The sequence below is a fragment of the Schistocerca nitens genome, chromosome 5 (assembly GCF_023898315.1).
Source record: "Schistocerca nitens isolate TAMUIC-IGC-003100 chromosome 5, iqSchNite1.1, whole genome shotgun sequence".
Classification (NCBI taxonomy): Eukaryota; Metazoa; Arthropoda; class Insecta; order Orthoptera; family Acrididae; genus Schistocerca; species Schistocerca nitens.
Genome location: NC_064618.1, coordinates 784,893,248 through 784,909,986, shown reverse-complemented (window position 1 = coordinate 784,909,986; position 16,739 = coordinate 784,893,248). Strand labels below are relative to the sequence as shown.

At 42.7% G+C, this 16,739-nt stretch overlaps 1 protein-coding gene across 1 annotated transcript in view; it reads right to left on the bottom strand.

Annotated features, from left to right (window-relative positions):
• LOC126259187 (uncharacterized) overlaps positions 1-16,739 on the bottom strand; it is a 1,151,483-nt gene that overhangs the window by 248,958 nt on the left and 885,786 nt on the right. The window contains exon 3 of the mRNA XM_049955770.1: positions 10,678-10,807. Within this exon, the coding sequence (XP_049811727.1) occupies positions 10,678-10,807 (130 nt within the window). The remainder of the gene's footprint in view (positions 1-10,677; positions 10,808-16,739) is intronic.

Below are 16,739 nucleotides of genomic sequence, written 5' to 3'. Positions count from 1 at the left end.
CCAGCACGGCGTATTACCCTCCTGAACCCACCGATTCCATATTCTGCTAACAGTCATTGCATCTCGACCAACGCGAGCAGCAATGTCGCGATACGATAAACCACAATCGCCATAGGCTACAATCCGACTTTTATCAAAGTCGGAAACGTGATGGTACTCATTTCTCCTCCTTACACGAGGCATCACAACAACGTTTCACCAGACAACGCTGGTCAACTGTTGTTTGTATATGAGAAATCGGTTGGAAATTTTTCTCATGTCAGCACGTTGTTAGTGCCACCACCGGCGCCAACCTTGTTTGAATGCTCTGAAAAGCTAATCATTTTCATATCATAGCATCCATCTTCCTGTCGGTTAAATTTAGCGTCTGTAGCACAAAATCAAATAGGGGTAATGCAGGAGTAGGTTTAATAATGAATAGGAAAATAGGAATGCGGGTAAGCTACTACAACAGCATAGTGAACGCATTATTGTGGCCAAGATAGATACGAAGCCCACGCCTACTACAGTAGTACAAGTTGATATGCCAACTAGCTCTGCAGATGACGAAGAAATTGAAGAAATGTATGATGAAATAAAAGAAATTATTCAGATTGTGAAGGGAGACGAAAATTTAATAGTCATGGGTGGCTGGAATTCGGCAGTAGGAAAAGGGAGAGAAGGAAACGTAGTAGGTAAATATGGATTGGGGGTAAGAAATGAAAGAGGTAGCCGCCTGGTAGAATTTTGCACAGAGCACAACTTAATCATAGCTAACACTTGGTTCAAGAATCATGAAAGAAGGTTGTATACATGGAAGAAGCCTGGAGATACTGCAAGGTTTCAGATAGATTATATAATGGTAAGACAGAGATTTAGGAACCAGGTTTTAAACTGTAGGACATTTCCAGGGGCAGATGTGGATTCTGACCACAATCTATTGGTTATGCCTGTAGATTAAAATTGAAGAAACTGCAAAAAGGTGGAAATTTAAGATGGGACCTGGATAAATTGAATAAACCAGAGGTTGTACAGAGTTTCAGGGAGAGCATAAGGGAACAATTGACAGGAATGGGGGAAAGAAATGCAGTAGAAGAGGAATGGGTAGCTTTGAGGGATGAAGTAGTGAAGTCAGCAGAGGATCAAGTAGGTAAAAAGACGAGGGCTAGTAGAAATCCTTGGGTAACAGAAGAAATACTGAATTTAATTGATGAAAGGAGAAAATATAAAAATGCAGTAAATGAAGCAGGCAAAAAGGAATACAAACGTCTCGAAAAGGGGATCGACAGGAAGTGCAAAATGGCTAAGCAGGTATGGCTAGAGGACAAATGTAAGGATGTAGAGGCTTATCTCACTAGGGGTAAGATAGATACAGCCTACAGGAAAAATAAAGAGACCTTTGGAGAAAAGAGAACCACTTGTATGAATATCAAAAGCTCAGATGGAAACCCAGTTCTAAGCAAAGAAGGGAAAGCAGAAAGGTGGAAGGAGTACATAGAGGATCTATACTAGGGCGATGTACTTGAGGACAATATTATGGTATGGAAATGGAAGAGGATGTAGATGAAGATGAAATGGGAGATAAGATACTGCGTGAAGAGTTTGACAGAGCACTGGAAGACCTGAGTCGAAACAAGGCCCTGGGAGTAGACAACATTCAATTAGAACTATTGACAGCCTTTGGAGAGCCAGTCCTGACGAAACTCTACCATATGGTGAGCAAGATGTATGAGAAAGGCGAAATACCCTCAGACTTCAAGAAGAATATAATAATTCCAATCCCAAAGAAATCAGTTGTTGACAAATGTGAAAATTACCGAACTATCAGTTTAACAAGTCACGGCTGCAAAATATTAACGCGGATTCTTTACAGACGAGTGGAAAAACTAGTAGAAGCCGACCTCGGGGAAGATCAGTTTGGATTCCGTAGAAATGTTGTAACACGTGAGGCAATACTGACCCTACGACTCATCTTAGAAACTAGATTAAGAAAAGGCAAACCTACGTTTCTAGCATTTGTAGACTTGGAGAAAGCTTTTGACAATGTTGACTGGAATACGCTCTTTCAAATTCTGTAGGTGGCAGGGGTAAAATACAGGGAGCGAAAGGCTATTTACAATTTGTACAGAAACCAGATGGCAGTTATAAGAGTCGAGGGACATGAAAGGGAAGCAGTGGTTGGGAAGGGAGTGAGACAGGGTTGTAGCATCTCCCCGAAGTTATTCAATCTGTATATTGAGCAAGCAGTGAAGGAAACAAAAGAAAAATTCGGAGTAGGTATTAAAATCCATGGAGAAGAAATAAAAACTTTGAGGTTCGCCGATGGCGTTGTAATTCTGTCAGAGACAGCAAAGGACTTGGAAGAGCAGTTGAACGGAATGGACAGTGTCTTGAAAGGAGGGTATAAGATGAACATCAACAAAAGCAAAACGAGGATAATGGAATGTAGTCGAATTAAGTCGGGTGATGCTGAGGGAATTAGATTAGGAAATGAGAAACTTAAAGTAGTAAAGGAATTTTGCTATTTGGCTAGCAAAATCACTGATGATGGTCGAAGTAGGGAGGGTATAAAATGTAGACGCAATGGCAAGGAAAGCGTTTCTGAAGAAGATAAAGATTTAAGTGTCAGGAAGTCATTTCTGAAAGTATTTGTATGGAGTGTAGTCATGTATGGAAGTGAAACATGGACGATAACTAGTTTGGACAAGAAGAGAATAGAAGCTTTTGAAATGTGGTGCTACAGAAGAATGCTGAAGATTAGATGGGTAGATCACATAACTAATGAGGAAATTGAATAGGATTGAGGAGAAGAGAAGTTTGTGGCACAACTTGACTAGAAGAAGGGATCGGTTGGTAGGACATGTTCTGAGGCATCAAGGGATCACCAATTTAGTATTGGAGGGCAGTGCGGAGGGTAAAAACGGTAGAGGGAGACCAAGAGATGAATACACTAACCAAATTCAGAAGGATGTAGGTTGCAGTAGGTACTGGGAGATGAAGCTTGCACAGGATAGACTAGCATGGAGAGCTACATCAAACCAGTCTCAGGACTGAAGACCACAACAACAACAACAACAACAACAACAGCACGTCATCTTCGTTGTGTAGCAATTTTAATGGCCAGTAGTGTATTGACTCTGCCGGAGTCAAATGGAACTGAAGGTATCATGGAGAACAAAAGCGGGATCGTGGGATCCGGTATGCAAATTCTGTATGTGCATTTCCTTTTCAAATATAGCGTCATCTTGAGAGATCATATAGAAGCAGGAGCAGAACGTGCTGAGAATGCTGCCATTCTTAAAGTAATGTTTCACCCTTTTCGTGGCTGTTTCGTGGAACATTTCGTTTGTCCACATGAAATGTGACACAGAATTGTCACTAGTCTCTCGTTACTGTATTCAGAACAAATCCCACGTAGCGTGAATTGTCCTGAAATGTTGCCAACAGGGAGGGTGCCACACAGAAGCGGATTTCCCCCTCCCTCCTTGTCTATGTTTCCCTCCCAGTTTGAAGGTGACTGGAATTTCTACGTTATTTATTGATCACGTTGTATAACTAGGTTGTATGCACGTGGCCTCAGTGTAAAGATGTAATGATCGCTTTGTATTTTGATTGGACTGGAAGAGATGATGATCCATTCGTACAGACACTGATTTTCAACCTATGACTTTATCACCCCCTTTGGCGCGTTTTCCATTTTTGAGAGGGGGTTGAACGAAAAGGGGGCGGCGAGGTTACTATGTAAATAAGAAGTTGTGCTGGGGACGGTGTGGTGCAGAGGACTTTTTATGCTTGATATTGTTTTCTGGCTATTAAAAGACAAAAATATACGTGAATATGTTTACTGTATATTACTGTGACACTTGAAATCAACATCACTGATTAGTATATTTCTTTTCATATCTACTTTAAATATGACACTAGAATAATTTAAGACATGTAAGTACCAAAATGATTTTAAAATATTTACTAAAAACAGTACTTTAATTTCCCGAAGTCTCTGTAATGGCAAAGTTTTTGCCACTTTGCATCTCTACGTGACCATTTAAAGAACGAGCACAAAGTACGGCAAAACTCCGACAACTGAATACCGTTGACCATCCCTTTAGCAGTAGTGAAGCACTAGTATTGCAAGCTGCATTGGTAATGAGACTGGGTGTTTATTGTGATACTTTGAGTCTGCATTCGATGGAGCTCGGCGAAAGTCTGTGGTATCTAGTCAGTGACATGTATTCTGAAAGCACATTTTTGAAAATGGTTGGGGAAAAGAAGTGCCACCGATATTCCAATGAATACTTGGAATGGGGATTCATCCCTTCGTCTATAAATCGACTATACTTTGCTTCATTTGTGAAAATGCTTTTTCGCGTGAACGGGAGTGTGTGGAGGAGAGGGGATAGTCACCATATAATAGTAGGGAGGGGATGTTGAACTGAAGTTGAGAACCTGTTGTGTAGAAAAGGGGTGGCCCTCCACCGATCGGCGCCACAACCTGAATCGAGGAGAGCCACACTGTATAGTTAAACTTAATGAGGAAGATTTTTAGTACTACTTGTATAACTTGTTTATATCGAAAATAGTTTGATACTAAATATTCTCATCCTTCGACAGGCGTGAAATCAGGATACGTCGTAACGCCATTTAAAAGCATTCAAGGCCTTGTTTGTTAGCTATCACACTTAGTCCCCTTCGTTAGCAATACTGACAACAATCCCTGTCCACTAAAGGCCATCCATGGGTTGTTTGTCACCTCGAGTGGAATCCTTCAATGTAACCATATCCAACAGTTCTTCCGCCACAATTTGGCGTATGCCTTAACAAATATCACAAGTTGAAGTGGATCTGTGATTTCTGTAGACTTGTCTAAAGGCGGAAACATTGCTGCACGTTCATTAACAACGTTTTTTGTAAATAATTTACAACATACTTGCTAATAACAGAAACTCGTTTTTCTGTAGTAGCGGGCCTTTGCTCTTTATTTTCCTTTTATTTATTTTTCATTTCTGCAGTTCCTTATTTTCGGAGTCTATCCCACTTGTGACAAATTTCTTTGCTTTTGCAATATTAAAAGCCAGATATGCCTCATTCGAAACAGTAATATTCCTGTAACTCTTCAGGCTTTCCCGGCGATCTAATGACATCTTGGGTTGTCGGGTGTTCTGCCGGATATCAGCGTCGTACTTGCACGATATTTCGGTCACGTAGCTCGTAACCTTCATCAGGTGCGACCTGAGACTGCTCCTCGAGTGGACCTGGTCCAGTATTTATGCCTATGGCCTTCCCCCTCCACCAACGGCTGCAGGCGCTTCCTCTGTGGTCCGCGCCCATTCCCCACGACCTGCTGGAGCGTTGCTGCTCCGTTTTCCGTCCGCTGCGGTTCTAGGTGTTCCCTCTGCGGTCCGCGCCCACCAACCCCGCTCCTGGGGGTTTCATCTACGGTCGGGGGTACCAAGCGTTCCCCCTGCGGTCCGCGCCCGCTCACCACGGCCTGTTGGAGCGTTGCCGCTCCTTTTTTCGTCCACTGCGGCTCTGGATGTTCCCTCTGCGGTCCGCGCCCACCAGTCCCACTTCTGGATGTTCCATCTTCGGTCTGGTGCTCCTGGCAGTCCGTCAGGGACTCGTTTTCCATCTCCATGTCCCTGGTTCTTCTGTTTGTGCAGTGTTGCAGCTGGCCCCATTGCTCCTTTAACAATTCCAGAGCCGGATCCCAGGCTCTGCTTAGCTGGTACCCTGTGTCACGGTTCATAAGATCGTCAGCCAAAGAAGGTGGCATATCTGCCCTATGCTGGCTCTATTTCTGCCAGAATCAGTAGGATCCTCCGTAAACACAATATCAAGTGTGTTTTCTGTCCATCCAACAAGATTGGGGGACTGCTGGGGAGTGTCAAAGACGACCTGGGGTTACGAAAACCAGGGATTTACAATATACCTTGTCAATGTGGCAGGTCCTACATTGGCCAGACGACAAGAACTGTGGAGATCAGGTGCAAAGAACATCAGAGGCACACCAGATTAAGACAGGTGACTAAGTCAGCCATTGCTGAACACTGTCTAGAACTAGATCATGCCATGAAGTATGAGGATACCAGAATTCTAGCACAAACACCCAGATTTTGGGACAGTGTTATAAGAGAATCGATAGAAATTAAAATGGCTGATGATCTTATGAACCGTGACACAGGGTAACAGCTAAGCAGAGCCTGGGATCCGGCTCTGGAATTGTTAAAGGAGCAACGGGGCGATCCCGCTTTTGTTCTCCATCATACATTCTGTTCTATTTGCTATATGACTCGAGCAGAGTTAAAATTTTCGAATTCAAAGCTGAGACTGACTGCTGAAGAGTCACTCTCATTTCCTTATACACTTACCTGCTCTTTTCTCGATTTTGATGGCTTCTCTTTTGAATCCAGCAAAAGCGAATTGTTTTTGTAAATTTAGATGAGGCATATGCTTTCTTCCTGCTTGATTGGTACAACGAAGGTAACTAAGAAAACGACTAGAAAAACAGAATAGATCAACGAAAGAAGTCTACTGATGTGCAAATCTTAAGGTGGAAAGTAACTTTCACATGATAGGTCACTGCCAAGTAACATAGCTCGAAGAAACTTGGGCCACATATAGGACTGCTACAGCATAGTACAGAAAGTAACCACTTGAGAACTTGCGGCCAGCACGGGAGCACGTTTCAGAGCATGCATTGCTACCCGTGGTGAATCACGCCCTATTGAGAATCATATTTTGTAACTTACAGGGGACAATTAGAAATCGCGGTGATTTATGTGGTGTTGTCCTTAAATGAAAGCGTTACTTCCTTTCGTCTCATTGCATACTTCTTTCAGTTACCTTCTGTAACATACTGTAACAGTCCTGTGTATGGTCCAAGTTGCATCGAGCTGTGTTATTTGGCAGTGACACATCAAGCGAAAATTACTTATTTCCTAGTTCTTGCTTTAACATAACCTGTCGGTAACAAAGATTGGGTACTACTTCTGTTAACATTTAATTGCATTGCTGAGGGGTTTAGGTTGATTACCGAGGCTCCAGAGGCAATCGTGATAATTTTTTTTTTCTGTTACTTTTATGTATAACATCTTCGATTACCTGATGTGCAAGGACCGTACCGAACCGACATTAAATGAACGAGTAAGCCCTAGTAATATATTAAGTCATATAACGGACAGAACGCTTCGTATTTTGTACGAGCATTAAGTAGCAATCATTTCTCTATGTATACATTTCTCTCACTAATTAGCAATATATTACTTGAATACTCTTAGTATCAGAGAGCTCTCTTTTGGAATGTAATTTCATAATAATTTAACACACGTGGCACTATTAATAGGAGAGGAAACCGTGAAAAATCAACTAAGAATCAGTTCCAGCAGTTGAAAATTTGTTACATAAAATTCCCTCTCCACATCGAAAAGATTGATTACATCACGAACAGACGTAAGTCCTATAAGCTCCTTACACAAGGAAGTACTTATCTAATGAATTAAAGGTACAATAGGAATGGTGGAATTTAATGCTTTGGAAGTTAATGCAAACAATAGGGTCGATTAGTCCCGGTCATCAGTCACACAAAGAAGGGAGGCATATAAAGTTCGTCACACCTAGCAAAACCCGACTGTTTCAATAAAATCTGTATCAGGGAACGATTATCATGTGAATGGGGATTATATATACCCGTGAAATTAGTACCATGCAATTAAAGAGGGAATCTATGGAACTATGGAAACACAAGGGAAGGACGAAGCCATTCCACGAAGTAAAACACACTGATTCGTATAAGGTCGATTTATTGAAAATCGTAGGCATGTACATGAGTTGTGCGCTCTCCGATAGAAAGAATCTTTAACTGTAAAATCCAGATTAGAAAACACGTGATTGACTCTGCCATACAAAATATGGGCTCTACCCACTGGAAGTACAATATGTAGAAAAGAAACCAAAAGGACTTCGCTTGAATATAGCGAGGGAAGAATACTGAAGACAATTAGGCGAAACAATTATAAGTGCAATTGTGGACTGCAAGAGGACAATATGATGAACCATCACTCATGACGCACACTAAAATTATCCGCTGTGTCGGGAAAAAAAATGTATTCACGTTACATGTCACAACAGTTTAACACTCCACGAAGGCGCTGGCAATGAACAGTCGTATCGAAACATGAAATATTAAACTAAACGACATCTAACATCCTAAGCCCACATGGACGGTAACGGACTAAGGCCAAAACGTGTTAGCAAGATCACACGTAATACGCGAATTTCGATAGATTGAAAGCGCGAACCACAATCAGAATTGATAATTAGTAGCTCGACATGTAGGCGTAGGTTCAGTGCGACGGCCTCCAGAGTGTCTGAAAGAAAATATTAAATATTGAACAAAAATCTTCAGCAATGGCGGCCGAAGACTCTGGAATAAGGAGTCATCTTCATTCTGCCAACAGCTTGTCAAAGACAGCGGAGGAGCGGACGTAGTTTCAGGACAATCTGTTGTGAAAAACTGCCCCTAAAACAAAACGATCAATGGCGTGAAGAGGCAGAAGGCAACGGAAACCACTGTAGTTAATGCGCATAGTGTATATATACAGTACACGTGGCTTGTAATTAAAAAGTGTCACTATTTTGTCTCCACTGTCAAAAAAAAAAAAAAAAAAACGCATTAAACTCCGCATGAAATCCTGAAAATAGTCGAAACATTCGGAGGTAAAAACCAAAAGCAGGATATGGTGGAAATGAAAAGTGATGATTTGTTTTAGCTCTGACAGTTTAACATCAGTTTTAACAAACAGGTAAAAGCTGAGGGACAAACTATAGCTTGGATAAGCATGAGCTGCGTTACAACCGGAGAAGATACACACACACACACACACACACACACACACACACACACACACACATACACACCCACAAAATACAGTGGTGATGTATGAAATGAATCACTATGAAGTGAGTTTCACTTAATGAATAAAGGGTCAGCCAGCTGAGCTTCACAACACTGCCCAGAACCTCAATTATCCCAGGGAAAAACCTCTTGTGAGTGTAGATAAGAAACACGTAAAGTTCATCCTGTGCTTCGTTCCCCCTATTAATCACGATTTTTACCAGCTACTACACAGAGTCGTGGAGATTCCAGTGATGACGGAATACCAGAAGATCAATGAGAATCAGCAAATTTCTTCTTAAAATGCTCTCTTAATACATAATACACAAAATATTCCTTTCTTTAATGAAACATGACTGTTCAATCGGTAAAATGTGTGTTGTGACAGTTTTTTTCAATTTTTATTGCACTTACTTGTAAGGACCATAACATTTCTGGCCTGTAAAGTGTGTGATTTGTTTGAAAAGCGAATAAATAATATTTAATATATGTTTGTACTATCCTGAATATCCTAATTGATTTTATTTCCTGTGGTGGAACCTTAGAGCTGAATATATTGAAACAGGCAATTTCTTGTTGATGCGCCGGCCGAAGTGGCCGTGCGGTTAAAGGCGCTGCAGTCTGGAACCGCAAGACCGCTACGGTCGCAGGTTCGAATCCTGCCTCGGGCATGGATGTTTGTGATGTCCTTAGGTTAGTTAGGTTTAACTAGTTCTAAGTTCTAGGGGACTAATGACCTCAGCAGTTGAGTCCCATAGTGCTCAGAACCATTTGAACCATTTTTTTTCTTGTTGATGCACTGTGGCATGTGACCCTTCATTTTTCCTATGGGCTGTTTGAGGGTGGAGGAGTCAAGAAATAGTCCGAAAGCGTTTCTGTGAAACCTCTGCCAAGCACGTAAGTGTGAATTGCAGAGTAGCCATGTAGATGTAGACGTAGTCACATATTAGTTAGTTCCGATGTAGTGTCATTCTTCTCCAGGGTACTATTAAAGGACTCCATGGAACTGATAAACAATCGAGACCAATGGGGACGAGACTCTTCGAGTTTGTGCTCGCTTCAATTTATCTCTTGTTCGATGGAAATAATTATGGACAGATGGACGGTATCGCTATAGAGCGTCGTGCGTCACCGGTTGTAGCAAATTCATTCATGGAAGATATCGAGGAGGAGGAACTGGAGGAAGCCCAAATAAAACAATTTGTTCCTACCGATACGTAGATGACACGTTAGTCGTTTGACCACGTGGACGGGACGGCTTAAATCAATCACTTCACCTGGCTTCAACATAAGATTTACCGTAGAGTTGTTACAGGTCCCGTTTCTGGAGATCCTGGCGATACGGAAAGAAGATGGCAAACTGGGACACAGGTTGTGCACTGATCTGTATTTGTATGCCGCTATTAGTCACCACAACTCGTAGACTTGATTTCAAGGCACGATTCACCTGTGGCCAAGACAGCCTTCCCACTGAGCTAAAGCACCTAGAGGCGACATGCAGATAAGGCTTCGAAGATGTGCAGCACACCTCTGGACGGAAACTCAGGAACTGAAAAGTTTCTTCGACTCCGCTCGCACAGCCCTGGGGACTCATTAGATTTGGAATTGCGGGTTGCATAAAACGACACTGGTAGGGGCAGCTCAATTATCCTATACACCACGGCATTTAGCCATGTAAATAATTTTTCACAGAGTGCATGTTTTATTCTGTTCCGGTAATAATTCCACACGTTAACATGCATCGTGAATGTGATCTACGGATCATGCAACTACCTACGTAACTAAGCCGTTTGGAGGCCACTCACCTGGACACAGCGTCGCCAAGAGGACGGCGGCGAGCAGCAACATCCGCCTGCAGGAAGACGCCCCAAGCGCCGGGCCGGATGCCGCCCCCGGCGGCGGCGGCGGCGGTGGAGGCGGCATGGCTGCGCTCTCCTGCAACGGTGGGGGCCGTGTGTCAGAATTCGGCGTCACTTTGCAACTTCCACACCCCGCAAACCCACTGGCGAGCGCCACAGAAATAATCTTTGACTATTGGACCTATGCATACCGGCTGGCTTTGCAAATATCTGCAGTATGAAGTGTGTCCGGGCAAAAAACGATATTTATAACGGAATCATTAATTGATAAAAGAATCTAACCTATATGAAGCACTATACATTCCGAAAATATCCGCATATCGTGTGAAACTGCAGCAAGTATGAAGTGCTGTAGGTTTGGGGGTGAAGAATTCGCAACCATGGGAATTAGCTGCAGCTAATGGTCTTGTCGGATTGATTGAAGATATTACACGCCTTCCCTGTGAGTGTCACGCCCTTAATTACTACTTAGCGGTCTATCGTGAAGTAATTTTGGTCAGGCTATACGGAAGGGTATGAACCCTCTATAGCTCCCTGCATGGCGTGCATTGGAGTTTGCACAGAAGGCTGCAGCACTGGAGGACCCTACCCCTCACCCCTCTTTATGTCTCCCTTTTTTATGACTAGTTTCATGCGACCCACCACGAATTCCTCTCTAGTGTCAACCTCTTCATCTCAAAGCAGCACTTGCAGTTTACGTCTTCAATTATTTGCTGGATGTATTTCAATCTCTGTCTTCCTCTATAGTTTTTATCCTCTACAGCTCCCTCTAGGTCTATGGAAGCTGTTCCCCGATACCTTAACAGATGGTAGGATAGATGTTAAGATATCAGGGAACAGCTTCCATCGTCCTAGAGGGGGCTTCAGAGGGTAAAAACTATAGAGGAAAACAGATATTAAAGTACATCCCGCAAATCAAGTTCCTTCTTCTTATTTCAACGTTTTCCACATGTTCCTTCTGCGGAGAATCTCCTTATTCCTCTACATCACACTCCGCAATCCACATAATGGTGTGTGGCGGAGGGTATTTTCGGTACCACTACCTTAACCCTCCAACCCTGTTCCACTCGCGAATAGTGCAGGGGAAGAGTGATTGTCGGTAAGCCTCTGTATTGATGAACTTTTTGTGGTATTTGGCGAAGCTGATGATAATGGGTCTAGCATCGTAATGATTCAAGTTTCAAGACTGACTCTAGTGACAGCCGTTTAAAGGAAAGGTGGGGCTCTTAAAGTCACTAATTTCCCACACTGAACAAGGAGACACTGGCAAATGATTTACAGTTGGTGGTGGAAAGTCCTTAGAAATGGCTTAATATTAAGAAGGAAGGACAGCTTTCGTTTCTTTTATGCCGAATGGTAGATCGAAGTGCGTAACCAAACGATTATATTCCATTTTTGTAACAGATTTAATAAATTGTCAGTTCTGCAAAACTTTCTATGACTTCTTAACGCCCATCGAGCAAGTAAAAAGAAGTATGGAGTCATCAGAAACAGGGAAGTAGCTAGGAATGAGGGGAGATTTGTCTTTAGCGAATTGAGGAAATGAAGGAAAGATTCTTATCTGAATGGTCTGACGGAGATTTGAACCATAGTTTTTCCGAATACGTCTGAACGAATGAGAGGAACAAAACATGTTTAGAAGCTATGACGCAGAGCGTGCGGTATGATAAACAGGAATCTGCTCTGCAGACAGCGATATTGAGCCAGCGGGGCCATCGATTCCGTTGGAAGCAAGAGGTTCAGATTCAGAAGGTCATCAGCAATCAGCGGTAACATGTTTACCCCGAATCGAATTCCCAATACAGGAAATCACCGCTCCAGTAACGCCACCGGCAGACGCAGTCGAAGATGCACTTGCTTCTTCCTGTTTATTCTAAAACCGAGAGAGTACTGTAACGGCTAATCCATTATTGCTCACAGCCAATTTCAAACCTGTTACAACAGTCTTCGTGTCGTGTAATGTCACAGAACAATGATGACTTGCACGTAACAAATAATTGCTTGAAACCTGTTGGTTTTTGAAATGGACGTATTCGTAGCAGAAAAAGCATCACTCTATTGCTCCAGATCTCCAAATACTGCTCTGTTACACTTCTCTGTCTTTACAGAGTGCACATCACTTTATATACACTGGTGTCCAAAATTATAACAAGAAACGGAAATTTTGCAAGGATACGTTTATTTTGACACAAAACTGTGTAAACAGTTGATAGGAAAGTGAAAACAATGTAAAGAATACAGAACGTCAATAACTGAAAGATACATAACAGTAGACGAAAATGTTCTTCGTTTTTTCCAACTTAACAGATTTGCTCACACATTGCGACAACTGGTTACTGTGCTCACTATGGCGTATGACCACCTCTGGCAGCAATGCAGGCCTGACAACGACGGAGAATGCTGTGAATGATGTGATCAATGTACCGTTGAGACAATAACGCCCGTTCTTTCTGCGGAGCTACTCACAAGTCTCGGAGAGTGGTTGGTATATGTTGATTTGATGCAACCCGTCTCCCTACTGTATCCCTGACATGCTCTATGGGATTCATATCGAGAGAGGGAACAGGCCACGTCATGCATGCAGTGTCTTTCGTTTCCAAGGAAACATCAACCATTGAGAATGTATCCTCTCATTTGTGGGCTTACAAATAAGATTACATTAATTATTGCTGTTTCGGCATTTTTCCTGTCTGCATTTATGTTTTAATTGTTTTCTACTTCACAAGTAGCCTCCTACATTACACCGGTCAACAGTGGTTTTGATGCCAATCAATTGACAGTGAATTTTGGGTAACTTTATGGCCCTGAATTCGAATAGATTGCTAGGTTGGCTCTATTTGTTATGGTAATGTACAATATGTAGATAAACAAACAAACAAAAATCCAAAATATTGAAATACATTGTGTACACAGTCAAATGCAAATGAGAAAAGCATATGAAGAGGATCACAAAAATGCAGCTTCACTGTTGATTCAGCATGTAATAGAAGAAGAAAGGAATAAACAGACAGTCTTTTAAAAACATTACAATTTTCATACGGAAAACTTCGCCTTTGTGATTTTCTCTTGTGCTGATCGTCATTACAGTCACGCTGATGGCCCAGCGGTTCTAGGCGCTCCAGTCCGAAACCACGCCGCTGCTACGGTCGCAGGTTCGAATCCTGCCTCGGTCATGGATGTGTGTGATGTCCTTAGGTTAGTTAGGTTTAAGTAGTACTAAGTTCTAGGGGACTGATGACCTCAGATGTTAAGCCCCATAGTGCTCAGAGCCAGTTGATTTAGTCACGCTGAAGAGTCTGGCAGTAGTCTGGCACCATGTCTCTTCTATCTTGATATCGTTCTTCCATCACCTGAAAATCTTGATGGATCTTTCACCTTCTTCCTCGCTGTAGTCACCAAGATTGTCCGAAAATCTGTCAATACTACGACGCTAGGCGCCTTTTTATTGAATTCGCCAGCCCTGGGACGGCGAGATTTCACCCGACTAACTGGGTCTACTAAGTGTGCTGCATCTGCATACTACACTCCCCATTAAACTGATAGTTATTTTCTACAAGAAAAAATTAAGGATGAGTGTCTGTATGGGGGCAAAGATGTTTTAGGTGCGAATCAGGAACTATATTTTATCCATAACAAAAGTTATTCTCCACGATATGATCCGACGCAAAGACTTTGAAATTTTGAAACACTCTGCCTATACGTATTGCGTGTGTGTATGTGTGTTTCCCACTATAGTACTGGAAAGCCTGGAGAAATTAACCAAACTGGAGCGACTGTGTCTTAAAACACGAAAAAATTCTGTTTGACATATATATATATATATATATTAACCAAACTTATTTTTACAACATAGATATAGCTGATGTTCCTATTTAATACAAAATTTCTGATTGGTAATGAGAAAAATCTCAGTAAACCGCTAAAATAGTTTAAGAAGACTATATTATTGTTTTTAATTTAGTCACGGAGTTTCCATTCCTTTATAGATTTATGAATTCGGAAATTTTCCTGTGTGTACAGATGGCACTTAATTCCACATTTTTTACTGTTTACAGAAGATGGACTTTAAGCTGATTGTCCCACTACGTTCTATACAGGCTGAATCAAGAAGAAAGGAGTGTGCTTAGAGTTGTGATACTATTAATGATTTGGAACAAAAAGCTTCGTATGACAAATGCCCGGTTCTGAATGGCTTCTGAGATAGAACACATGTAGTGTACATTATTATTTATTTCCTGTTGCTGTTTAGAGTGCACCACAGTAGTGCAGAGGAAGCTTAGACGAACAATGTAATACAGAACATTTGTAGTCTACAAATGTGGAAACTACCTAAGCTACAGCGAATACCCGTCACATGAGATTTTTCAGTATTCTCACGCTCTCTTCGCGCAAACTATTAGTCCTACAGAAAAAATGAATAGGATCTTGAATGAAATTTTCACTCTGCAGCGATGTGTGCCCTGGTATGAAACTTCCTAGCAGATTAAAACTGTGTGACGGACAGAGAATCGAGCTCGGGACCTTTGCCCTCCGCGGGTAAGTACTCTGCCGACTTTTCTTTCTGAAGTTTGTTCGTTATTGTTCGCTGCATTTGTTCGTAGCGGATGTCACGTAACACCCGTTGAATTTCATCGTTGATCCCTTCACTGAGTTTTTTTATTACAGAGAGCAGCCAGCTCTCTGACCTAACACGCTGAGCTACCGTGCCGGTTTTTCAAACTGGACAGAAGCTCTCCTGCTAACCTTGCAGGAGTAGCACTGCTGGAAGAAAGAGCACTTGCCTGCGAAAGGCAAAGCTCCCGAGTCTTGGTCCAGCACACAGTTTTGATCTGTCAGGGAGTTTGAATAGGAACTTTTTTGTAGGAAATTTAGTATACACTACTGCCCATTAAAATTGCAGATGATAAACGGGTATTCATTGGACAAATATATTATACTAGAACTGACGTATGATTACATTTTCACGGAACTTGGGTGCATACATCCTGAGAAATCACTATCCAGAACAACCACCTCTGGCCGTAATAACGGCCTTGATACGCCTGGGCATTGAGTCAAACAGAGCTTGGATGGCGTTTACAGGTACAACTGCCCATGCAGCTTCAACACGATACCACAGTTCATCAAGAAGAGCGACTGGCGGATTATGACGAGCCAGTTACTCGGCCACCATTGACCACACGTTTTCAATTGGTGAGAGATCTGGAGAACGTGCTGGCCAGGGCAGCAGTCGAACATTTTCTGTGTCCAGAAAGGCCCGCACAGGACCTGCAACATGCGGTCGTGCATTACCCTGCTGAAATGTAGGGTTTCGCAGGGATCGAATGAAGCGTAGAGCCACGAGTCGTAACACAACTGAAATGTAACGTCCACTGTTCAAAGTGCCGTCAATGCGAACAAGAGGTGACCGAGACGTGTAACCAATGACACCCCATACCATCACGCCGGGTGATACCCCAGTATGGCGATGACGAATACACACTTCCAATGTGCGCCCGCAGCTCGTGGTCGTGCGGTAGCGTTCTCGCTCCCGGCGCCCGGGTTCCCGGGTTCGATTCCCGGCGGGGTCAGGGATTTTCTCTGCCTCGTGATGGCTGGGTTTTGTGTGATGTCCTTAGGTTAGTTAGGTTTAAGTAGTTCTAAGCTCTAGGGGACTGATGACCTCAGATGTTAAGTCCCATAGTGCTCAGAGCCATTTCCAATGTGCATTCACCGCGATATCGCCAAACACTGATGCGACCATCATGGTGCTGTAAAGAGAACCTGGATTTATCCGAAAAAATGACGTTTTGCCATTCGTGCACCCAGGTTCGTCGTTGAGTACACCATCACAGGCGCTACTGTCTGTGATGCAGCGTCAAGGGTAACCGCACCATTGGTCTCCGAGCTGATTGTCCATGCTTCTGGAAACGTCGTCGAACTGTTCGTGCAGATGGTTGTTGCCTTGCAAACGTCCCCATCTGTTGACTCAGGGATCGAGATGTGGCTGCACGATCCGTTACAGCCAT